Below are 24,366 nucleotides of genomic sequence, written 5' to 3' on the forward strand. Positions count from 1 at the left end.
GCAGTTCACTTGCCAGGGCTGTCTGCCTTCCTCCAGGAGGGGGCTGCTGCTGTGGTTGGACAGGGATGCCAGAGAACTGGGGGTTCTCTCCCCAGCTCCGCCACTGACCTTGAGCAACGTGCCTCAGTTTCCCCGCACCTGTGGAATTGGGTTAATGATACTGATCTACCTTCGGCTGTGAGCTCTTTGGGGTAGGTGCCTTCTTTTTATTCTGTGTTTGTACAGCTCTTAGCCCCATGGGTGCCTGGTCCATGCCTGGGGTGGCTAGGCACTACCGTAATTTACCTAGTAGCAATAAAAATGTACAGCACCTAGCACATTGGCTTTGTGGTTCGTGACTGGGGCGCCGTAGGTGCTATCACTATGCTCAGAAATAATACAGGACCTCATAGTGGGGGGCAGTGGAGGGGGTGTGAGACTTAACTCATTAATATGCAGAAAATGCTTTGAGATCCTCACGGGGAAGGGACGGCGGCCAGCGATCTTCTCTCTCCTCTTTCCTTTTGTAGCCTCTTCCTCCTTCTGCCTTTCGCAGCCGCGCTCATGTGCCAGCTCTCTTCAGAGCTGTCCTCCACCTCCCCACCCTGCTCACAACAGCTGCTGTGGGGCATTGTCTATATTTAGCCCTGTGTGTTGGTCCCCCCCCCCCCCCGGCCCATGTCATTACAATAAACCTGCAGAAAGGGGATAATTTCCTGGAGAAACGCCTCGCTCCAGGAGAGGTGGGAGTAGCTGGTGCTGCCATGTGCCCCGCGATAGTGCGCGCACACACACACACACGCACACACACACACGGCAGGGTGTCTGCGGCGCGGGCCTGTGCCGGATCTGTGCCTTTGCGGGTTAATGACAGCGCACATGGTTTTACGACAGACGGGGAGACAGTCAGAGGAGCGAGCGACTGAGTCACGCGCAGCTCTCGACTCATTCACAGCTTGCCAAAGCCCTGGTGCCCGGCGCAGCCCTGTCAGTAGAGCCGACGGCGCGCACGGGGCTGCACGGTGGGTTACGGTGCCGTGGGCGATGACGGGAGTGTCCCGCTGAGCAGCAAGGCTGGAGGAGCTGGACTCTGGATCTGCTGAACCCCAAGGGTTGCAGGGGGATGGGGACTGGCATCCCATTCCTGCTGAGCCTCAAGGCTGCAGGTGGGGATGGGGAATATCCTTCCTCTCCTACCCTGGGCTCTGGCTAGGCCCCCCGCTGCTGGGACCTGCATCCCAGACTCGGATCTCTGCCTTGGCAGTGGGGGACGGTGGCTTTTGCCTCCAGGAGTCAGCTCTGCGCAGCCGATCCGGGAGCCTGTAGAAGTGACTCTGTGAGGATCCGGCCTGGAGCGCTGGCCACTTCCCGCTAGCAAGTGTCTCCCCAGTGGGCATCAGATCCCACAGCGCACGGTGGCCGGTGCAGGGGGGAGTGAAGGGCTGGCCAAGAGGGGAAACGGTGCCCCCTCCAGTGCCCTGCGTTGTGTCCAGGGAGTGAGGGGTCACTGCATTCTGGTGGGTATGCAGCAGCGAATGCCCCCTTGCCGGATCTCTGCCAGGAGCGAGGGGTCCGCAGGGGCTGACGGACACAACGCCGGACACAGCCAGCCTGATCGACTGTTTGTTTAACCCTGATCCAACCCAGCCCCCAGGTTAGCCAGCGTGTGACACTCCTAGATGGGCTGAATGGACGGAGGCTCTGGGACTCCATTAAAGGGGGCAGTGTCCGGCCATGGGCAGACAGAGGGAGGGTGGGAATGGGAAATGCAGGAGTTTCCATGACCTGGATTGATTTGACTTGGCCCCATTCTCTAAAGCACCCTGGGACGCTGGGCCCACCAGGGCACCCCAGCTGTTCTTGGGGCGCCGGGCCCACTATGGCACCCTGGCTGCTCCTGGGAGGCCGGGCCCACCGGGGCCCCCCGGCTGCTCCTGGGAGGCCGGGCCCACCGGGGCCCCCCGGCTGCTCCTGGGAGGCCGGGCCCACCGGGGCCCCCCGGCTGCTCCTGGGAGGCCGGGTCCCCCGGGGTCCCCCGGCTGCTCCTGGGATGCCGGGCCCCCCGGGGTCCCCCGGCTGCTCCTGGCGCGCTGGGCTCACCGGGGCCCCCCGGCTGCTCCCTGCCCCCGGGCCCAGCGGGCAAGCAGGTGAGCAGAAAGGGGAACTCCCCATTGCTTTTCGCTGAGAGGGGGCGTCCTCTCGCCCTCCCCGCCGGCTGGTCCCCGGCGGGCGGGGGGACCAGTTCCCAAGGCCTGTCTCTGTCTGCTCCCCAGCGGTCGACGTGAAGCCGGCGCTGCCCGTGGCCATGCCGAACTCCTGCGGCGCCGGCGGCCCGGCGGCCCTGCGGCCGGAGGCCCGGGGCGGCGCGCCCAGCGTGGACCCCGCCCTGCGGGAGCAGCAGCTGCAGCAGGAGCTGCTGGCCCTGAAGCAGCAGCAGCAGTTGCAGAAGCAGCTGCTCTTCGCCGAGTTCCAGAAGCAGCACGAGCACCTGACGCGGCAGCACGAGGTCCAGCTGCAGAAGCACCTCAAGGTGAGGCGCCCGGCGGGGGCTGCCCCCGCCCCGCCCCCCGGAGGGCCTCTCCGAGCCCTGCCCAGCTCCGCCGGCCCGCGGGGCTCTCCCTGTCGGCACCGCCCAGCAGGCCCAGACCCTGTCCGCACTCAGCAGCTGAGCAGGCTTGAGCCTGGCTGGCGCCCGGAGGGGAGACCGGCCCGGCAAGAGGCTGCAGGAGTGGGTAGAAATGGCTGCCGTGGCGCCCAGCCCCCTCGCCTGGCGGGGGGGGTCCACCGCTCTAAAGCGGCACAAAGCCTTCTGGGAGGAGTTAGTGACTCGAGAGGGGAGGGGCTGGCCTAGTGGGGGGCGGGGGGGGCCCAGCTCTTGCCAACCTATCCTGAGTTGGTGTCTCACGGTATCGGGCGCTCTTCTGAAAGCCCCAGCTCCCGGAGTCAGGTGAGGCCTGGGAATCGCGGCTTTCGTTTAAAAATACAAACGGTTCGAGCCCCACCCCCCGGGTTGCGGAGAGAAACGCGACCCTGAAAGGCTCCAAAAGCAGAAAAGGAATTAAAAAAGACAACCCCCCCCACCCCCATGTTATTATTTTTTTAAATCTCATCATTCGGGGTGGAGGGGAGTGGCTTCTGGGTGAGGTTTGAAAGCCTGGGGTTGGCCAGGTTGTTGCTACCATGGCACAAGGGGGCTCTGGTTTCAGCTGAGCCTCAGAGCCAAAGCTCTCTGATCACTGAAATCCCGTGGCCCTTTTCATGAGGACCCTGGCGTCCTGCCGCATTCTGACTGGGGGGGGGGAGGGGGGTTGGCTACACTTCACCAGCCCAAGATTCCTCTCTTGCTTTAGCTGCGGGCAGCGTTCCTCCTCATTTCCCATCCGAACCTGCTGTTGAACTGCTAGCACAGAGTGGCTGCCCCGTTCCACCCCAGAAGTGGCTGCATTGCAGTGGTGGGCAGAGGTTGCAATCCTGTGGGAGACCTTTGGAGGCTTCCAGAGGCGCTAAATAAATCAGCCACTAATTATTAGTGTTACTCATATCACCGTGGCACCTAGGAGGCCTAGTCATGGCCCAAGTTCCCACCGTGCTGGGCGCTGTACGAACAGAGCGCAAAAACGACAGTAATACACAATTGTCCTTCCTTTCCCCTCCCACCCTGCGTAAAGGAGGGAGCTCTCCCCTATGGAGCACTGCAAGCTTCTATAGCTCCTTTCATCCTGAAGGATCCCGGATCGCTCCCTTGACATGCAGCCACCTCTGGGGTGGTACCCCACCAGCACATAGCGTGGCAGTGCCAGGGGAAGGGGCAAGAGAATATGAGACAAGGGCAACCCCCTGCTGCTCCCCGGCAGAGCCCACAGGAGCTTGCTTTACCGAGGTCTCGTCCAGACAGCCCGCACGCTGCATGGGGTGGAACGTACCGTAGCGGGCTGAGCGGCCGGGGCCGGCCCGTGGACTGTAGGTGCAGGGGGCCTGATTCTCTGCTCGTTCACCCCTGAAGCCAACACAGCTGCACTGGTGGGTGGGAGAGGTGTGTCCGGGTTTCAGACCGGAGGCTGAGAACCCAAAGCCCCCGCCCCGCCCACCGGCCTGTTATAGCCAAGGAAGGCAAGGGATGCAGGTGGGACAGACTGCAAATTTTCCCAGCATCCCTTGCTGGCTCCCTGCATTGCCTAGGGCTCGAATCGTCCCTATTCCATCTCTTTGCACCTTTGACCCCCCTCCCCGTGCTGGCAGTGCAGGCCTGGCTCTCGTAGGAGGGGGGGGCTTCCATGCACGCTGCCCTGGTGGGGGGCGCTTTGCCAGCTCCTAGCAGGGCTGCTCTGAGCAGCTCCCTCTCCTCAAGGAGCCCGTGGGAGAGCCGGCCGGGTCCTGGGTTTAATCCTTGCTTGTGGCTGGATGCCTCCTTGCCCACCTCAAGTGCCCCCCCTCACCCCGGCCTCTGAGCTGAAACAAGCCCCATTGCACCAGCCACAGCCGGGCCTTCTGGGAACCCCCCCAGTCTCCCCTCCCTGCCAGCCCCGCGCCGTGGGCTGTGACCGGGCCCCGCAGGCAGGGGGCGTGTGCTTTTCTGACGGCAAGAGGGCGGGGCCCCTCCGCGCTAACCTGGGTCCCCCGAACGAGGGTCTCCTCTGCCACCTGGGTTCACCCTCCCTCCCCCTCTCACCTGTCCCCCCCATTCACACCTGGTGTCCCCTCTCCGGCTCTCACTTGGTCTGCCCCCACCTAGTCTCCCCCCAGCTACCCCCCCCCCGCCCCCCGCTCTTACCTGGTCTCATCCCCCCGCTGCCGGCTTCTGTCCCCTCTGCCCGCCCGATCCCTGGCCCGCTAACCCGGTCCCCCTCTGCCCGCCCGATCCCTGGCCCGCTAACCCGGTCCCCCTCTGCCCGCCCGATCCCTGGCCCGCTAACCCGGTCCCCCTCTGCCCGCCCAATCCCTGGCCCGCTAACCCGGTCCCCCTCTGCCCGGCAGCAGCAGCAGGAGATGCTGGCCGCGAAGCGGCAGCAGGAGCTGGAGCAGCAGCGAAAGCGGGAGCAGCTGCGGCAGGAGGAGCTGGAGAAGCAGCGGCTGGAGCAGCAGCTCCTCATCCTCCGGAACAAGGAGAAGAGCAAAGAAAGTGAGAGCGGGCCGGGGGGGCAGGGGTAGGCGCTCGGCCCCTGCCCTGCGGAGCCTGGGCCCAGCTGGGGCAAAGGCTGGCCGGGGGGCTGTGGGGATCGAAAGCCTCCCGGCCTGTATTTTTGATCTGGCTGGGCTCCAGGTTTAACTTTGACCGGTGATGCCTATGCCAGGAAGGCCCAGGCTTGCCCCGCTGAGGGTGCCCCGTGGGCAGCTGGCCGGGAGCTGCAAGGGGAGTGGCCTGTTATTCCGACAGGGAGCAGATGGCAGCTTGCCCTCCTCTTTGGTAGGCAGGGGCGGCCCGGGGAGAGCGCAGATCCCAGCCATGCTCCCTCTGGATCCCGGCGGAGCTTTGCTTGCTGGGAGTGTGGCTCGAGAGACAGCATTGCATGCTGGGGGAAGTTGTCTCCCTCGGCCCTGGGGACACAGTATAGAGCTTTGCAGGGGGGCACGTGGCCCATGGCAGGGACCCAGTTTGCACGTGACCTGGAACCAGAAGCGCGGGAGGGGCCCCGGGTGAGGCCCACGCCCCTGAGACTCATGTCTGGTCTGGGCTGAGCGCTCGGTCCTGACCCGGGTCTAAATAAAAGACCCAAGCCCCTTGTCTGCCAGCCTTGGTGGGGATCTGTTGGTGGCATTGGTGCCTCCCCGCTCAGCGCCCAAGTCCAGAGGTCACCCAGCCCAGGAAGCATTAGCCCGCGCTAAACGCCCGTGGGGCTCGGGGAGTCGTTCTCCCCAGCCATGCTCCGGGGCGCTTGGTCAGCCGGTGCCTTTCCCGTGGACCATGTCCCGTCTGTCTGCAGGTGCGATCGCCAGCACAGAAGTGAAGCTAAAGCTCCAGGAGTTCCTCCTCAGCAAGTCAAAAGAGGTGACGGCAGGCAGCTTCAACCATTCCCTCCCACAGCACTCCAAATGCTGGTAGGTTGGCCGGCGGGCGTGGCAGAGCCAGAGAGGAGGAGCGGAGCGCTGGATGAACTGGCTGGGGCCTCTCTGAGAAGACTGAGATCCCGGACTCCTGGGTTCCGTGCTCTGCCTTGGGAGGGAGTGTGGTGCAGTGCTTACAGCTGGGCGTCAGGACTCCTGGGTTCTCTCCTGTGCTGTGGTCTGGTGGGCCACGCAAGCCCGGGTTCGCAGTCCCTCTGTCTGCTAAGCCACGCGGCCCCCCCTTGTTTCCGGCAGGGTATCTTTGTCGGAGCCCTGGGGTGGGTAGTGGGGTGTGTACAGCGTAACATCCCAATGGGAAGTCTCTGGGTGGCGTATGGATGCGCCAGCCTTCCCCAGGAGGCCAGGGCATCACTCAGGGACGTGTGCAGTTAACCCGAATCCAGTCAAACCAAAATGGCCCTGTTCTGGGTCCCAAGGAGGGACCCCGGCCCGGCGCCGTGGCTGGGAGGTGGCTGTGACGTCTCTCTTTGCCTCTGGCTTTAAAAATGGACTGGCACACGTGGTGGCTAATTGCATCCCAGCGACCTACTCCACTTCCTGAGCCCAGGGATGCTTAGGGGATAAATCCACTTAGCCGGCTAAAAACAGATCCCTGACGGGCCGTCCCCCTCCCCCGCACTTCCTCCTGCCTTACCAGTAACGTTTTGTGTTTTCACCAGGGTCCACGCACCCTGGCCGGGGATTGCTCAGGGACCTCGGGGATCCCACCGAAATTGTTAACACCCCCCCCCCGCCCCACACACACACACTTCTCCTGATCCTCTCCAGAGCTCTGCCAGGAGCTGTGCGTGCAGCCCTGGCCGGGGGGGGGATCCCGTCACAGCCCGATGGTCCCTCTGCCCTGGTTAGAACGTGGTTGGGTCTTGGAGCGGAGCCAGGACCTGTCCCACGTCGCAGCCTTGGCTGGAGCGAGTGCTTTCTGTCTAGACGCTGGTGCCCCGCTGCTCGGCCCGAGGATGTAGAACCCGGCGGAGGCAGGCCTCAGTCCCATCCAGACAGCTGCTTTTTATCCGCCCCGGGGAGGGGATCGGGTTGTCACTTAGGTCCCCTGCTCGGGTTGATGGGGCCTGAGTTACACGGTGTGTCACCTGGAGGGCATCCCCGGCTAGGCGGGGAGAGAGGGGTCGTGGGTAGGCTCAAATAGACCCGTCTCCCTGCATGGGTAGGACTGACGGGGGGCTGGATCAGAGTGAGTCTGCACTCAGGCTAGGGCACGGGGCAGCCTGTCTCTCTACGGCCAGTTGGGTGCACAGGTACCAGCTAACGGGGTGGGCCCCTCTAACAGCTTTGATTCTTGGCCTGTCTCTGCAGGGGAGCCCATCATACCTCGTTGGACCAGAGTTCCCCTCCCCAGACAGGCAGCCCGGGAACACCACCCTCCTACAAACTACCCCTACTCGGCACATACGACAGCAGAGATGACTTTCCGCTCCGGAAAACCGGTCAGTGCCGCTGGAGGGGAAGGGAAACTTACAATCCGCCACGGTGGGGCTGGCTGGCTGGATCAGGGGAACAGGAGCGGCTTTGCCTCTGGGCCACTGGTTCGAATCCAACCCAGGGCAGTAGCCGGCAGCAAAGGGTTGCCACCTGCTGGCTGTTTGGGAGCCTGAGTGAGATGAGCTGGGCAGGTCTCAGTCTAGTTCCCGCTGGGCAGGTGTCACAAAAATGTGTCTGGAGGGAGGTGGGGAGGATCTGTGGTTGTAGCTAGCACAGCTTCACCCTAGCATGGGGAGGGCTGTAATTATTAATATAGGACCTAATATTCACAAGAGCCCAGTTCTCATTTAGACACCAGAATCAGAGGCCAAATTTTCATCAGAGTCCAGCACCTTGTGAGCTGAGCATGTCTGGAAATCTGGCCCCGATTTGGGGAGCGGAGCCCTGGCAAACCTGGCCCAGAGCACCCTGCAGAGCCCCTAGGGTAGAACGTTAAGTGCTTTACGGACCAGACCCCCCACCCCAGAGACCAAACAGCCATCAGAGGGCAGCGATTGGTCCTCACTACCGCCCCAGGCTGGATTTGACCCGCCTGCCCGGAGGCAAAGCCGCTTGAGTGCCCCGATCCAGTCCAAACAGCTGGTGTCTAGAAGGGGATGGCCTGCTGTTGTGGGTGGAACGGGCCCCTGAGGATTGAGGCGTGCAACGGACACCCCGGGGTCCCCCTGGGGAAAGGGTCAGCGCGACGGGCAGAGGGGGAGGAAGGTTGTTCCAGGCTCTGGCAGGAATGTAGGATCAGGGGGAGAGTGAGCTGATGTCATTCACCCAGCCACAGCCCCTCTAGCTGAGAGCCGGCAGGAGGCTGCTGGAGCCACTGGCGCCGGGCACTGGCCAGGAGCTGCCAGCGAGGGGCTGGGAGGCAGTGGGAGACGGGCCTGGGGCAGCGGGTCAGGGTGGGACCGTTCATGGTGCTTTTCCTTTCCCCGTCCAGCCTCGGAACCCAACTTAAAAGTGCGCTCGCGGTTAAAACAGAAGGTGGCCGAGCGCAGGAGCAGCCCCCTGCTGCGGAGGAAAGACGGGACCGTCATCAGCACGTTCAAAAAGAGAGCCATCGAGATCACGGGTGAGCGACGCCTGCGCGCCCAGGGGCCCGGCTGGCGGGCTGCCTGCGGGACAGACTTGCGGGGGCTGCCCGTCGGCGCACGGGAGCCTCTTGATCGTTCAACACGGTGCTTTGATTCTGATTAAACGGAAGTTGTGTCTGGTGTGGTCTAGAGAGGGGAGCGGGGACAGCGTTGTGCAGTGGATAAAGCACCTGGCTGGGAGCCCAGACTCCTGGGTTCTAACCCCAGCTGTGCCACTGATTTACCCTAGTGGTGAGTCACTTCCCCTGTCCATACCTCAGTTTCCCCATGTGGGGTGGGGGGAGGGATGCTGCTGCTGCCTCTCTTTGTAAAACACTTGGGGGTCGATGCCTGAAACCTGCTACAGTGTAGAAGCACTAGATACTAGTATCATTAATTGCTGGGCAGCATGTTCTCCAGCAGAACTGCTCCTCGGACACATGACAAACAGCCACCGTGATGAACAAGCCTTTGGGGATTGGGCGTGCTCACAGCCGCGGCTCCAGTCCATTGTTATTTTGCAGAAAAGCTGAAGCCAAAAGGGGTGAGAATGTGATGTTCAGAAAGGAATGGTTGGGCAGGGAGCGATCGTCTTTGATTAGACCCGCATGGTGACCTTGAATTTCTGTGCGGGGCTCGGACAGGACAGAGAAGGGCATGGTAGATCCTAAGCAGAGAGAAGCACATACACTGTGTCCTTTCATTGCTTCACCCACAAACATCAGCCGGGTGGAGCACTGCTCCTAGTGGGGGAATCAAGGCCTGCTTTGGGTCTCTGAATATCATCACGCTGACCTGCGTCCAGCGAGATCTCCAACGGTGTACGCAACCACGCACCTGATTTGAACCCGCGGTCATCGGGAATGCAAGCGCGAATCACGTGATGGTGCGTACAGACAGCAGCTAAGGTGCAGTTGTGTGCATGCTCCTTTTGCCTGGGAAAGGGGGAGACTCTCCATTGTCATTTCGCCTCGTTGAGCTTCGGGAAGTGCGGGGAGGGTCCGTTAGAATTGCTGGTCTGTGCCTGGAGCCCCGGAGAGGCTAAAGAGAGAAATATCTGGCTGGCGTGTGCGGGTGGTGAGTGTTGTGTGCACATTTGGCTCTGCACTGGGAGTGTCCCGTTAGCCTCTGGGGCATGGATGTGGGCAAGCTGGCTGATGCTGCCTTAAGGGAGAGGCCTGTAGAGCAAACTTCCCTCGCGGAGACGCAGCCAGAGTCGCTTAAACCAGTCGTGGAACTCTTTGGAAGGAAGTTTTTGCCCGTGTCCACACTAGGGCTGGTGCTGGCAAGGCTCTGTGGGTTGGGCACGCGAGTGAAACTTCCTAGAGCAGAGCAGGCCTGGAGGAGACTGAAGCCTCATCTGCATGGGTACGTTTCCCCAGTTATACCGATATCGTTGTACAGATATAATCCCTGTTCGGACCTTCTCAGCCCTGAGTGGTTTTTCTCAACGTGGTTTAGTCTCCTTCCGCAGTGACATACGTGATCCTCTTATGCTGGAATAAGATTGTCCTCAGGGACAACTACAACTATCCGCCGTAGGTTGCAGCGACGCTGTGCTGTAATGCGGACACTCCCGACATCGACGGAAGGGGGTTTTCAGCGATGGAGGTGAAATCCACCTCCCCGAGCCACAGTACCTAGGTTGGCTTAACTACGCCATTCAGGGGTGTGAATTTTTTTCACCTCCCTGAGCGACGGTGTTTGGTCGATCTACGTTTTAAGAGTAGACCAGGACTTAGGTTATAGCAAAGAAACTTTACTGTGTATCCAAAGCCTGGGTGATGCTGGTAGATCTGAGGATGGATTATAGTCTGCATCAGTCCCTTTGACTATGCATGTGCGTCCGTTGTTGGCTACTCGGGTTTGCAACTTCCAGGGTAAATGTCTGGGCCAGAGCTGGTGACCGATCCACCCCCCGCCTGCCTGTTTCCCCTGCAGACCAGAGCACGGCAGTGAATTTCCATTTGGAGAGCGAAGATGGAAACCCCGCTTATTAAGTGGAGAGTCTTGATGGTAGAAAGGCTCTGGGGCCCTGACTGGCTGCCTTAGTGTCCTGATGCTGGCTTTGACCTAGGAACCCAAACAGCTAGGATTTTCCAAAGCACATCAGATGCTGGATGAGTGACAGTGGGAACTGCTGGGCCCATTGTGAAAACCTGGCTCTGATTTCAGCACCTGAACGAGAACTGAGCTCTGGCCCTGCAAGTGGCTGCATGCCTGCATCTGTAATTTTCACTCCATGCATCTGAAGAAGTGGGTTTTTCACCCACGAAAGGCTTATGCCCAAATAAATCTGTTCGTCTTTAAGGTGCCACTGGACTCCTTGTTGAAATTTGGCCGAGAGCTCTTTTGAAAATCTGTCCCCGCGTGGAGTAGAATCTGTCTGTCCAAGGCCGCCTGCCACCAGCTCTGCTGGGCGAGCCGACCCGCCCGAGGTTTATGAGAGAGGGAGCTGCTGACAGGGCATCCCCTGGATGTTGAAATTCAGGCCCCCGTCCCTGGTTGGAAATAGCCTAAATCTGGGGACCGTCAGGGCATGCTGCAAAGCCCATTCCCCTGGGCTGGGGAGGGGCGTGGATTCTGTGATGGGGATTTTTAGTGATGGTCTCTGCAGAAGGGCTGGGGTTTGTGGGCTCGGCTGCTGCTTCCCTCTTGCGTTTGATTTCCTGGTTGGATTTAATATTGTGCCCGGCCCCCTGGAGCCTGCACAGACTCAGGCAGACAAGCAGGGACAGCAGACATGCACCGATTGACACCCGCTGGCGATCGGGCCCGTCCATCTCCTCCGAAACCCAGGCCGACCTGCCCCCGGCGACGGGATCCCGGCTCCGCGAGGGATGAGCCAGTCGCCCCAGCTCTCGGCCCGCTCGCTGTTATGCAACCAAGCGTTAATATCGAATTAAAAAATTAATCCAGAGGCCCTGTAATCTGTGCAGGGCCATTGTGTGTGTGTGTGTGTGTGTGTGTGAGTGTGTGGGGAGGAGGGGTGGATAATCTAGGAGCATCTGTTGCTCTTTAAGGAAATATTTTGCAGGGGAGTGGGGTGGGGGCAGATGCAGCAGCTGCCTCTGAGCCGCTGTTATATAACGTCCGAGGCGTTCTGGAGCCGCCCCGGGGCTGCTAGTGGTGGCAGATGTCAAGGGCAGGGGCAGGTACTTGTCTTCCTGAGATGCAGGGTGGAGTCCCTCCGCGGAGCGTCAGTGGGCCCGATCCGCAGCTGGGGCAAGTCCGTTGATGGCCACGGGCCAGATCCCAGCTGATGTAAATCAGCATCCCGGGGAAGTCAATGGAGGGACGCCGGTTGACGCCAGTTGAGGATCTGCCCCCTGGCATGTCGGTGGTGCTTAGAGGTCCTCTTTCCCCCACCTAGTGACAATGGGTGGGAGGGGGGGTGCAGAGCAGGCTGGGGACGGGGGCATGAAGCCAGCGGTTGTTTTCGTACCTGTCTGGACTGGGGGTTTGTGCTGACCTGGATTTCTAACCTGGAGTGCCCAATGGCCTGGGGCAGCTGCAGCCGGGGAATGGGGAGGCTTGGGGGGGTGGGGGGTCCATGCCCACCTGCTGTGTGGGAAGATGGGATTTTTTTCTTTTCCGTGCATTGCATCTGGATTTGTGTTAAAATCCAGCAGTCTCCGCGGCGCGGTCATTTGCTCCAGCCGCTACTGACTCCGACCGCTACCGGCTTACCCTTGCTTGCACCGGGGCCCACGAGGGCGCAGCCCCGGGGGATATGGTCCATGGCTGGGTAGGGAAGGTGATCTTGTTCCAGCCGTGCGAGAGGTGGCAGCGGGACCATAAAGCTCATGATCAAACTGCATGTGTGGCCAACCCCCCGATTCTGGACCACGCAGGGAGCCGTGCGGAGCGATAATACCCTTCGCTGTAAAGGGTCCTGTGTCAGGGATTTTGCAAGCCCTGAGCCCCGCTCTGTGCCCATCCTTTGGGCCCAAGAATTGGAGTCAGCTGATGATAATTACATTTCATCCTTCCCTAGCTCCTTCCACTCAGGGCTTGCAAAGTGCTTGGCAAACACTACAGAATGTAACCCCTGCAGCCCTACCCCTGCGAGGAGAAGCAACAGTCGGGGAAACTGAGGCATGGAGCCAGGCAGTGACTTGAACGCTCCCCGAGCTGGGACTAAAACTCCTGCTGAGTCTCCTGTATAACCACTAGACAACACTCTTGCACCCCTCTCCCAGTGTGGAAGGAGTGCACTGACGCTGGGGAAATCTTGCCCAAAGGCAGCGTCCCTTCCTCCCAGACCCATGGCGGGTCAGTTGTGCAGATATCCGTGCCAAATTGGCTGGTGCAGGTCAATGCCTTTGCTAGTCTGGCCCTCAGGGCTGGTCCAGGTCCATGCTGGATGCCCAGGACAGGGTGAGCCCACTTGGGAAGAGCAACGAAGATTGCAGGGTTTAGCTCCCGGCACTCGGGAACGACATCTGGATTGGCCTGGCATTCGGGAGCATTGTGGGGAACGGGCGTCTGTGCCAGCAGTTGATGGCGTATATGCAACTCTCCCTTTCTCTTGCAGTCTCCTCTGTGTGTAACAGTGCCCCAGGGTCCGGTCCCAGCTCCCCGAACAGCTCCAATAGCACCATCGCTGAGAATGGCTTCGCTGGCTCTGCCCCCAACATCCACACCGAGGTAAGGTTTGCAGAGGGAGCCCCCCCGGGGGGCCCTGGGCCTCCCCCACTCCAGTCCTCGCTTGCTTTCTTCAGCACGAGCCCTGACCAAAGAGCTGAAAACTCGTCTCCTCAGTGGACCTGCCCCGTCTCCATCGACGCTGCACTGAAACGTGCTCGGCACTTTCCTTGTTATCCCCGATCTCCGGGCAAATCTTGTGGCTGTTGTAACGTCAAGGACGTTTCCCTCTCTTCTGTCTTGTCTCTGAACGTGTTCTTTGGTTACAGAAGGGCCGCAGCGTTCCAGGAGGAAAGGGTTAATATTGTGTCGTCCTGTGGTGGGGATCTCTGGGGGCTTCACATCGCTGGCGCGTGACACGAGCGACCCGCCCGCGTGTGCGAGGCGTGTCTGGGTGGATGCTAGTGGGACGATGGACTTTCTAGTGGAAACGGCGCCGATTCTCTCGCTCGCCGCGGTCACGTGACTCCCAGAGGGTTGGGGGAAAAGAGCCTTTGGGTGATTTGGGATTTTGAGGGTATTTTTAGCTGGGGCTGGGAGAGTGACAGGGCCTTTTTCTTCCTCTGCAGTTGGGATGCTGCCGTTGGAAAAAAAAAAAAAAAAAAAAAACCAAACATGTGTTGCCTAAAAAATAAAACAAAACAGCCAGTGACCAAACTAACCCCCCCAGATACCTTCCTCGGGACCCGAGTGACATGAGCTCGGTAGAGTCAGGCGGTCGTTTAAATCTCATTCCCCGTGGTTGCTGCCCTTTGTTTACTCATTCGGGTTCCTTCAGCTGGAAGCTGGTCAGTTACCCTTCCTGCTCCTAGGTGTTTTCGGAGGGGAAGGTCCCCAATGCAATCGCCGTATGTAGTTTCAGGATGAGCAGACGTACCGGAGCGGCTGGTGCAGAGAGATTGACGGCCCCGATTGTGGGGTGTGACGGGGACAATGTCCCCTTTAAATCGTTAAAGGGACCATCCTGGGGCGGCCGAGCTGGGCCCCCCATGTGTGTGCTGGGCGGGGGCCGGGGACGTTCCACTCACAGGACATGGGGCGGGGTTGGGCGGGCTCTGGTTGGCGGACATGGAGTTCCTCGCGACCACCCGCAGCCCTGTGTTGGCCACAGCTAGCGTTTTTTGTGTCCACGGGGCCTTTGGCTGTGTCCCCGGTGATGCACAGCGCCAGATCTCGGCGGGACGCGGGTTCTAGGCTCCCACCATCAGCCTATCAGCTAGGCCCTGCTGGTCGTCGTCAGGGGGTTCCCTGGCCTGGTCCTACAGCCTGCAAGATCCTCTGCAAACATCCAGGTCTGAACCCAAATACAACCCACTTGAGCCATAGGTTTGTTCAGGTCTCTGCATCTCTCCCCCCCTCTCCCCCCCCGCCGAACGAACACAGGAGGGCACTGCTCTGATGGTGGTCTCTGGGCTGTCGCTTGGCGTAACTGGTCGTGATCCAGGCGCTTTGCTGGAAGAGACGGGGACGCCCCCTCTCTCCTGCTGTAGTGGGGAAGCTGGAAGCGCACCCAGGATCTCAGTTAACTCCGCCAGGCCCAGGATAAACCGGAGGGACAATGGGAGTAAGAGGCAAGCACAGAGCGAAGGCACAGAGAGAGATGGGGCAGGGCTGGCCGTGTGCCTGCCCGGGGAGCCATCCGGCGGCTCGGCAGAGACATCTCTTATCCCCAGTCAGCCTGAGCTGCTGCCCCCCGATTTCTGCAGTGGGGCTTAGCTCCCAGATGCAGGTTGCTGCGTGGATAAGGGCAGAGAGGGCGAGGCTGGGAGAGCCGAGGGGACACCTCACCTTGGGGGCTACGTGGGCTAAACAAATCCATGAAACTCACTGGACATGGAACGAAGTCTGGGCCCTACAGTGTCAGCGCTGAGTAGGGAGGGTGCTCACTGGGGGAGGGAAGAGGGCATGCTGGGGGGCACCCTTTCCTGGGGTGCCAGAGCTGAGTAGAGGTGGAATTAGGGGGAGGTTCTTCTGGGGTGCTAGGGGCGGGGCATGCACCCTCCTGGGGTGCCAGGGTTGGGCCGGTTCACACTGGGGTGCTGGAGCTAACGTTTTACCCAGCGTATCTGAATTCAGCAGGGGGAGTTGGGGGGGCCGGATCCCAGGCCATCCAAGGACAGGAGCTCGAGAGGTGCCAGGCTGTGGGGCTGCAATGGGGCTCAGCAAGTTCCTCGGGGGCAGGGGCCCAGAGCAATAGTCATTGACGCGGGCAGCGTCTCTGCCCCTTGGGTGCCCCCAAGCCAGTCCTATTACCCTCTGTTTTAGGGATGGGGAAACTGAGGCACAGAGCGGGGACAGTGACGTGCCCAAGGTCATGCGGGGAGTCCTTCTTGGCGTCTAATAGCTGCAGAGCTGTGACCGTAGGGACCACCCCTCTCCATCCACATGCTGCTTCCCCCCCACCCTCCCCCAAGGCCCTTGCTAGGACAGAGCTTCGGGCTAATCTGCTTGTTTGACGCCTGCGTTAGAAGAGAGCACCCCCTGCTGGCTAGTGCTGCCCTAGCAAGTCCTGTTCCTGGCGGGCTGGGGCTGACCAGCCGCACCTGAGCTGTTGCCACGTCCTCCTCTCTCGCTTACGTAGCTTTTTACCCTTGTCTCTTTCTTCCCCACTCCCTCCCTCCGTCCTTCCTTCCTTTCTGCAGCAGCTGCTCCCCCAGCACAGAGCCCTGGCAATGGACGGGTCCGCTAGCCAGCTCAGCCTCTATACCTCCCCGTCACTGCCCAACATCTCCCTGGGACTGCAGGCAACGGTCACCGTGACCAACTCGCACCTCAACGTGAGTACGGGCGCAAACGTGCGGCAACCCGGCGAGGATGGAGGCAGTAGGGGGAACAGAAGCCGCGCTCCGGGGCAGCGCCTGGCACTAGGGAGAGCGAGGCAGACCGTGCCCGTGCCAGGGGTGTGCGCTGTCGGGGCACACCAGGGCTGCATCGTCCCATGCACTGGCACGGGGCGGGAGCAGCATGGAGCCAGTCTGAGCTGGGGGCCGTTTCGCACCCACGTCGCGCAGATGTCGATGACGGTGGGAAAGCCCGGCCAAGAACCCAGGAGTCCTGGCTCCCACACACTAGAGATAATCTGCACGAAGGCAGAGCTTTACCTCACAGCAGGGGTAGTTAATAGGCAGACCGGATGTCAAATCCCGACCGCCAGATCCTTTTGAACGGACCCTGAAATCTTTTAATTTGCTGCTTCTTATCATTATTGTTGGGGGTGTTTTTAAAATGATTTTCTCTGGAGTCTGGACCTTGACCAAGAAATTTGGACCTTGACAAAAAAGAATTGACTATCCCTGCCTTACAGGGTGAGCAGCACTCATTTCCCTCGAGTTATTTGAGGGGGGCAACAGCACCCCCATTCTGATAAATCTGGGTAGCATTGCTGTAGATTGAGGGTGAGATGAGCTTAGAACCTCAGCCCCTAGTAACAGGAAAACGACAGGCGGAGGGACATGCTCTGTTGTGTGCCGGGGTGAAACTGAGCAACCCTGAGAGCCAGGAGCTCCTGTGTCCTGAGCCTGGCTCTGCCACCGGAACCTGGCATGGCCTTAGTTAAATCACTTAGCGCTCTGTGCCTTAGTTTCCCTGGGAACAGTTCTTCACAGGAGCGTAGTGAGCAGCAGTCAAAGCGCGTAAAGCACTTTGCCGGTGAAGAGCTCCGTAAAAACAAGCCAGTCCTCTTAACCTCCATTTCAGGGATGGGGAAACTTAGGCACGGAACGGGGACAGCGACGTGCCCAAGGTCGTGCAGGGAGTCAGCGATGGAGCCAGCAATAGAACCCAGGAGTCCTGACCCCTCGTTCCCCAGCCCTCGCCACTAGGCAGCTCTCCCCGCCTGAAAGAATCGTCATCCTAAATAGCGCTAGATAAATGCTAAGCCGTGGTTATTGTGGGGGTAATGGGAGAGAGTTGCTGTAGCATGGCCCCCCAAGGCTCATGGCCCCCCAAGGCTCTGCAGGTGTCGCCAGGGCTTTGCATGCCCTGCCTGCGGGGGGAGCTCCTAGGAGATTCTCTTTGCAGCTTACGCTAGTGTCGCCAGGGGCCCCCCTCTGATCTGCCACCCTCCCCTCTGCCGGCCCATGCGCTCAGACCCCCATGCACGGCCAGGTCCCAGAGCAGAGCTGCAAACCCTGGGGTCTCAGTGCAGCCTGGAACTGGGACCGTAGTTTGGGGGCGTGTGGGGCCAGCGTGCATTGGGGGCCCTGTGCGGCTGTGGCCGAGGTGTGGGGACTTCCAGCCCGGTCAGGGTGGGGAGTTTTCTGATCACCCACAAATGGGTCTGGATCTGTGAACCTGCTAGGGGTGACTCGGCCCCTTGCAGCCAGAGGGGGGTGTGGGGCTGTTCGCCTGGCCTGGGGATGTGCCCTCAGGGTGAGCTGGGCTCCAGACAGAGAAGCCCTTGCAACTGGCCGCGTCTGGCCGCTCTGCAAAGCCCAGCGTCTCGCTGGGACCCCACTGTCCCACCGGCGGGTCAGGCTGCTTCCACACCCCAGGGAGGGAGGCACTTTATCCAGACAGGCCAAGCTGCTTTGGGGACCCGGTTCTGACCCGGCTGATTCTGCGCAAGCCCTGGGCTGAGGGGCCGACTTCAGTTCTGTGGTGCTGGTGCCGGCCGGAGCCTGCTCCGTCCCCCTTGGCCTGGTCCCCCTGGCTCCCCTCTCTGGGGCGCTCAGCGGGTCGGACCCTGCTCCTGTCAAATGTGGCTGGGCCGGGGAGGCTGAGTACTCACCCCGCCACACACACGTCCATCAGACACACACACACACACACACACACACACACAGGTCCATCGGCCACCCCTCCACCCCCCCACAGGTCCATCACACACCCACACGTCCATCACACACACACACAGGTCCATCTCTCTTTCTCTCTATCATACACCCACACCCACACGTCCATCACACACACACACAGGTCCATCTCTCTTTCTCTCTATCATAAACCCACACCCACACGTCCATCACACACACACACAGGTCCATCACACACACACACAGGTCCATCTCTCTTTCTCTGTATCATACACCCACAGGTCCATCACACGCCCACGCCCACACCCACACACATCCATCACGCACATACACAGGTCCATCTCTCTTTCTCTCTATCTCTTTCTCACACAAACACAGGTCCATCCCATACCCACAGGTCCATCACATACCCACACACATCCATCACACACACACAGAGGTCCATCTCTCTCTCACTCACACACAGGTCCATCTCACACACACATCCATCACACGCACAGAGGTCCATCTCTCTCTCACTCACTCACACACACAGGTCCATCTCACTCACACATCCATCACACACGCACACAGGTCCATCTCTCTCTCTCTCTCACACACACACATATGTCCATCAGACACACATACCAGTCCATCACACACACACACACAGCCATCACGCCTCACCCATTACGCCGCCCTCTCCAAACACCCGCCCATCACACACAGGTGCTATTGAAGAACCCACCAGGTACCGGTGTGGAAAGGCCTTTGCAAACCTGGCACTTTGGAGTCTCGGTGGCATTTAGGGCCCTAAGATGGTTGGGCTCAGTACGGGGGGTAAGCAGGTAAAACTCTCCGGCCCCCTTGTTTGGAAGTGATTGTCCTTCCATGCGGCCCCCTCCTTCTCTTCGTTACTGTCTCCACCCTGTCCCGCACATCAAACAGTCGGGGCGTCCGTCACCTTTGTCTTTCCTTAGCTGCTTGTGGCTCTGTTGGTTTTAAACCGTAATTAGCAAATCCGAGCAAAGAATAATACTGAAGAAATCAACTGTTCCCCGAAAAAACAACAGCCTGGCTTGAGGATGGGCCCATGGCTGCAGAATGGGTCCTTGCCCACATGTGGGGACCGCGGGGTTCGATCAGCTTCCCCCAGTTGCTGTCACATTTTTGCCCGTGATTTCCTCCCCTCTTTTCCATCTCTCCCCGCAGGGCGGGAGGAGGCTGCAGTGGGGCGAATGCAGGAGAATGGGGGCTTAGCCCGGTCTGGGCTCGCAGCTGGGAGAAGTGGGGCATTTGCTGTCTCGTGTCTCGCGGGTGTTATCCCACTGCTCCAATTCTCACATGCTGGGGCGACGCCCGGGAGAGAGCAGAGCTGCGGGGCGGGGGGCTGCAGGGCAGGGTTCGGGTGCGTTGGCAGAGCGGGGTGCGTGGAGCGGCAAGTGCAAATATTGAAGATGCGTTGGCAGAGTTCGCTGCGTGCTCCAGCCGCGCCCTGTGCTCCTGTGAGCAGCTTACACAAAGTGGAGACCTCGTCCCTGAGAGCCGAGGGGCCGAGCAGCTGTTTGGATGGGAAGGGGCTTGGCGGGAGGGGGATTCGTCCTGCCCAGAGACAAAGCCAGCTCCTGGGGCTGGAGCCAAGAGGCCGCTGGTCACTCCAGTTTCCTTGAGCCGAGTGAGGCCGGGTGTCCAGCCAGGGTCTGTCTAGAATAGTGGTTTTCAACCTGGGGTCCGCGGAGCCCTGGGGGCCCACGGACTATGGCTAAGATTTCCAGAGGGGGCCGCGCCTCCCTTCGAAATTTTGTAGCGGTCCACACATGAAAAAAGGCTGAAAACCCCTGACGGGGACCGTCGAAAGCCCAAGATTTCAAGCGTGTGGCAGCGTGGGCATGCCAGGCGTGGCTCTGACGTGGCGGGAGCCTCCCTGGTGGTGTTCGTGGTTGTGACGGCGGTGGGCAAAGCGGGCCCTTCAGCTCAGGCTGGGGGTGTTGGCCCAAGGGTTTAACCCTCTTTAATGCGGACGGTTCCAGGCAGATCTAGGACGGGCACCCAGCTGGCCGGTGCCACTCCTCCACCCGGGCGTGACTGCAAGCCCATGGCAGCCATGGGTGGGCTCGCTGGCCACCAGCCAAGGTGCACAGGGCATGGGACATCTTTGTCAGCTCCACCTTCACTGGGGCAGGGCCTTGCGGCCATCTGGGGAGGGGAGCAGAGATGGGGACAGACCCGGAAGCAGGTTATTTCATTCATGGTCCTAATACCCCCCTTCCCCATTGGTAACCCCAATGGGTTTGTGGTCCACAGGAGACCCTGCTGCCCCCGCCCTGGCTGGGAGCCCCGAGCAGACAGAGGTGTGTTTGTTGGGGGGGAAGGGGACATGATCGCGCCCCCCTGTGCCTGGCCGGCTTTCAGGAGCAGGGCAAAGGTCTGCAGAGGAGCAGCCCCCCCCCCGACACTCTCTCGTCTCTCTCCTTCCCCCGCAGGCTTCCCCGAAGCTCTCCACCCAGCAGGAGGCGGAGCGCCACGCCATCCAGTCGCTGCGCCAGGGCGGGGCCCTCACGGGCAAGTTCATGAGCACCTCGTCCATCCCCGGCTGCCTGCTGGGGGTCGCCCTGGAGGGCGAGACCAACAGCCACGGGCACGCCTCCCTGCTGCAGCACGTGCTGCTCCTGGAGCAGGCCCGCCAGCAGAGCACGCTGATTGCCGGTGAGGGCGGGCGGGGGGCCCAGGCCATGCTGGGGGAGGGCAGGGGGCCATCACCGAGGGACCTTGGCTACAGCTGCCCTGAGACGGGGCTCGGTATCGTTCGGACGCCCGGTCCCCGGCTCTAACCACTAGGCCAGAGCTGGGAACAGAGTCTGGCGTTCGGACGCCCGGTCCCCGGCTCTAACCACTAGGCCAGAGCTGGGAACAGAGCCCGGCGTTCGGACGCCCGGTCCCCGGCTCTAACCACTAGGCCAGAGCTGGGAACAGAGCCCGGCGTTCGGACGCCCGGTCCCCGGCTCTAACCATTAGGCCAGAGCTGGGAACAGAGCCCGGCGTTCGGACGCCCGGTCCCCGGCTCTAACCACTCGGCCAGAGCTGGGAACAGAGCCCGGCGTTCGGACGCCCAGTCCCCGGCTCTAACCACTAGGCCAGAGCTGGGAACAGAGCCCGGCGTTCGGACGCCCGGTCCCCGGCTCTAACCACTAGGCCAGAGCTGGGAACAGAGCCCGGCGTTCGGACGCCCAGTCCCCGGCTCTAACCATTAGGCCAGAGCTGGGAACAGAGCCCGGCGTTCGGACGCCCAGTCCCCGGCTCTAACCACTAGGCCAGAGCTGGGAACAGAGCCCGGCGTTCGGACGCCCGGTCCCCGGCTCTAACCACTAGGCCAGAGCTGGGAACAGAGCCCGGCGTTCGGACGCCCAGTCCCCGGCTCTAACCACTCGACCAGAGCTGGGAACAGAGCCCGGCGTTCGGACGCCCGGTCCCCGGCTCTAACCACTAGGCCAGAGCTGGGAACAGAGCCCGGCGTTCGGACGCCCGGTCCCCGGCTCTAACCACTAGACAACACCCCTCTGTGACAGAATCGCCAGCCTGGGGGGGGCCAAGCTGGAGGCAAGCCAGAGGGGTCGTGGGATGGATAGCCTGCTGGGAGGGGGGGCCGCCTTGCGGGCGCAGCAGGGGGCCGGGGCGCAGGGTTCTGTTCCCGGCCGTGCCCCCGCCCTGCTGCCTGGCGTCGCCCTTTGCGTGTTTAGCGGCGTGGCAACATACGCGCCAGGAGCAAGGCCGGCCGCCTGCGCGGTGACCAGCGCGGGGGGGAGATCCCAGGCGTCCCGACGCCTTGACCAGCAGCCCCCCCCGTGCGGCGGGCTCAGCACTTCCTGCGTCCCGCTTGACCCTCCGCCCGGGTGCTCTCTCCTTCCAGTGCCGCTCCACGGCCAGTCCCCGCTGGTGACGGGCGAGCGCGGCTCCACCAGCATGCGGACGGTCAGCAAGCTGCCCCGGCACCGCCCGCTGAGCCGCACCCAGTCGTCCCCGCTGCCCCAGAGCCCCCAGGCCCTGCAGCAGCTGGTCATACAGCAACAGCATCAGCAGTTCCTGGAGAAGCAGAAACAACAGCAGCAGATCCAGCTTGGCAAGGTTGGCCGGGGGAATGGGGCGGGCGGGGCGGGGCGGCTCGCGGGGCATGGGCGGATTGAGCCTCTCGATCACCAGAGAAAGCCCCCCTCCCCTTGGGCCACCTGCGAGGCCGCCGTACGTGGCCCCGGGCGCCAACCCCTTGTGCCCTGAGACGGCCCCAAGAGCCCTTGCCCCTCTCTTTAAAGATCATCACCAAGACGGGCGAGCTGCCCCGCCAGCCCACCACGCACCCCGAGGAGACGGAGGAGGAGCTGACGGAGCAGCAGGAGGCGCTGCTGGAGGACAGGGTGCCCCTGGGGCCGGTGGCCTTGGTGGTGGACGGCTCGCCGGAGAGCGAGAGCACGCAGGACGAGCTGGAGGAGGACGAGGGCGGCGAGCCGGTGAAGGACGACGGGGGCGCGAGCGGGGAGGAAGAAGAGCCCATCGACTCACCGGAGGTGGAGGAGCTGGGCGTGGCTTACAAGCAGGTGAGCCCCTCCCACTGCTCCCTTAAGTGAGCCCAGGTCTCCTCTAGCTTATGCATCATCTGCCAGGAGAACGGCCCCTCTCTTTAGGCTGACAGGTGGATTCGAACCCAGGACCGTCAGCGCTAAGGCCTTGTGCTTCTACTGCTTGGGCTAAAGGAGTGACTCCCCCAGCTGGCACCTGTAGTAGGCTCTTATCCTCTTCTGCGCTCCAGCCACCAGAGGGCGACGCTGTGCTAGTGGGGGATGTGCCGCCATAGGTGGGACCCCTGGGAGGAGGGGGCAGCCGTGGGAGATGCTCGCCCCAAATGTTTACTCCAGCTGTAGCATGTGGCTGCAGGGGTCACGCCGTTCCAGCCTGCACAACGGGTAGGGGTGGGGCAGCTGTTTGCCCTGCAGATCCTTCCAGCCCGCCTTGATCCAGGCATGTATCCTTGGCCCATCACCATGTGGGTCCGGATCCCAGCTTTCCCCATCCCCCATTGAGGGGTTTGGCTCAGGCCCCCAGCTTGTCTTGCCAGGGTGCGTCGTGCTCATGGCGGGCTGCACCGGGGGCTCGTCATGCTCACAGCTGGTTGGGAGGGGGCGTCCTTCTCTCCTGAGGCTCCCCACCGGGCTGCTGGGAGAGCCAGGGGGGCTGGGGGGTGGGGGGCTCGCCCTGGCCAGCCAGCTGTGGCGGGGCAGGGTAGCAGGCGCTCGCCCCGGCCAGCTGCGTACAGCTTACACAGAAACGGGCTAGTGAGATCATCGGGCAACTGGGAGGTGGCTAGTGCTGGCTCCTGATGAAAGCCCCGGCCGGCAGTGGAAAGTGGCCCCAGTCGCGGGGCTGGGCACATGAGCAGAGCCGCAGCTGGCGGCGGGGCAAAGGCCCGGGCACAGTAACCGCCCGCTTGCATGCCCGGCCGTGCTCTGGTATGCAGGCCCACCTCGCGTGCCCGGCCGCACGCGCCCCCGGGGCGCTCTCACGCCTGATCGCCCCCTCCCAAAGCCCTGCGTCCTTTGGCACGCCCCGGCCCCCGTCTCCCACCCTGCCCGGCTGCAGCCGTTCGAGCCAGCTCTCCGCGGCCCGCTTCGGCTTTCAACTCCGCCTCTGCCGAGCCTGCTGCCTGCCAAGCCGGCTCCCCATTCATCAGCCACGGCTCTGAGGGGCGAGTGACTCATCCACACCCCCGCATTGCCCTCTTTGCTCCCCGCTTCCGGCCCCCGCACAGCCCCCCCCGCATCGTACCCAGCTGCTGCTGCTTCCGGGGCATGACTCATCCAAAGCCTCTCGCATCCCCGCTCCCCCGGCTGCTGAATATTTGATCGGGCGGGGGTGTATGTGGACGCGCGGCGGGGAGGGATGAGTCTCGTTCCCCGGAGGGGATGGGGTTTGTAAAAGGAGAGCGGCGCGGGTGGGCAGGTGGGAAGCCGCTGGTGTCTCAGCGATGCCAACGGTGCGCTGTGGTGTTGTCGGGCCCTGGCACGAGGAAAGGGATAGACCTGGGAACTGCACCCCTGGGCCAACCCATGCCCTTAACCTCCTCACCGGGGGTACCTGGGGCACTGCAGGCTGGTTTCCTACAGGGTTATAAACATGGCACCGAGGAAAGGGGCAGGAGGAGCCTGGCCGCTGGGCGAACACGGATGCCACAGCCTGGGTGTTGTGGGGCATCGAAAGCCAACCTGCTGCTTCAGCGGGAGGCGGTATGGGGCAGATTCGGACGGATGTGCGAGTGCCCAGAGCTGGCTGAGTGGGACTGAAGGTGCCCGCTCGCCCCGTGCTCTGGGCCCTCTGCCAGCTGGCCATGCCTCTGC

At 61.8% G+C, this 24,366-nt stretch overlaps 1 protein-coding gene and 1 long non-coding RNA gene across 11 annotated transcripts in view; both read left to right on the forward strand.

Annotated features, from left to right (window-relative positions):
• The window catches only part of HDAC5 (histone deacetylase 5), a 103,662-nt gene that overhangs the window by 61,713 nt on the left and 17,583 nt on the right, over positions 1 to 24,366 (forward strand). For 5 of the 10 annotated variants that reach the window (XM_037886609.2, XM_037886612.2, XM_043536579.1 and 2 more), the window contains 10 exons: positions 2,253 to 2,509; positions 4,954 to 5,098; positions 5,901 to 6,015; positions 7,354 to 7,484; positions 8,471 to 8,602; positions 13,141 to 13,253; positions 15,893 to 16,027; positions 20,467 to 20,689; positions 21,891 to 22,105; positions 22,291 to 22,572. In XM_037886609.2, coding sequence (XP_037742537.1) covers positions 2,253 to 2,509; positions 4,954 to 5,098; positions 5,901 to 6,015; positions 7,354 to 7,484; positions 8,471 to 8,602; positions 13,141 to 13,253; positions 15,893 to 16,027; positions 20,467 to 20,689; positions 21,891 to 22,105; positions 22,291 to 22,572 — 1,748 coding nt within the window. The remainder of the gene's footprint in view (positions 1 to 2,252; positions 2,510 to 4,953; positions 5,099 to 5,900; positions 6,016 to 7,353; positions 7,485 to 8,470; positions 8,603 to 13,140; positions 13,254 to 15,892; positions 16,028 to 20,466; positions 20,690 to 21,890; positions 22,106 to 22,290; positions 22,573 to 24,366) is intronic. The other 5 variants (XM_043536581.1, XM_037886613.2, XM_037886610.2 and 2 more) reach the window with 4 other exon arrangements.
• LOC122463900 lies at positions 16,045 to 18,415 on the forward strand. The gene is made up of 2 exons (XR_006287633.1): positions 16,045 to 18,146; positions 18,230 to 18,415. It is a non-coding gene; the product is annotated as an uncharacterized LOC122463900 (long non-coding RNA).

Source organism: Chelonia mydas, chromosome 27 (genome assembly GCF_015237465.2).
Source record: "Chelonia mydas isolate rCheMyd1 chromosome 27, rCheMyd1.pri.v2, whole genome shotgun sequence".
In the NCBI taxonomy this organism is placed as follows: Eukaryota; Metazoa; Chordata; order Testudines; family Cheloniidae; genus Chelonia; species Chelonia mydas.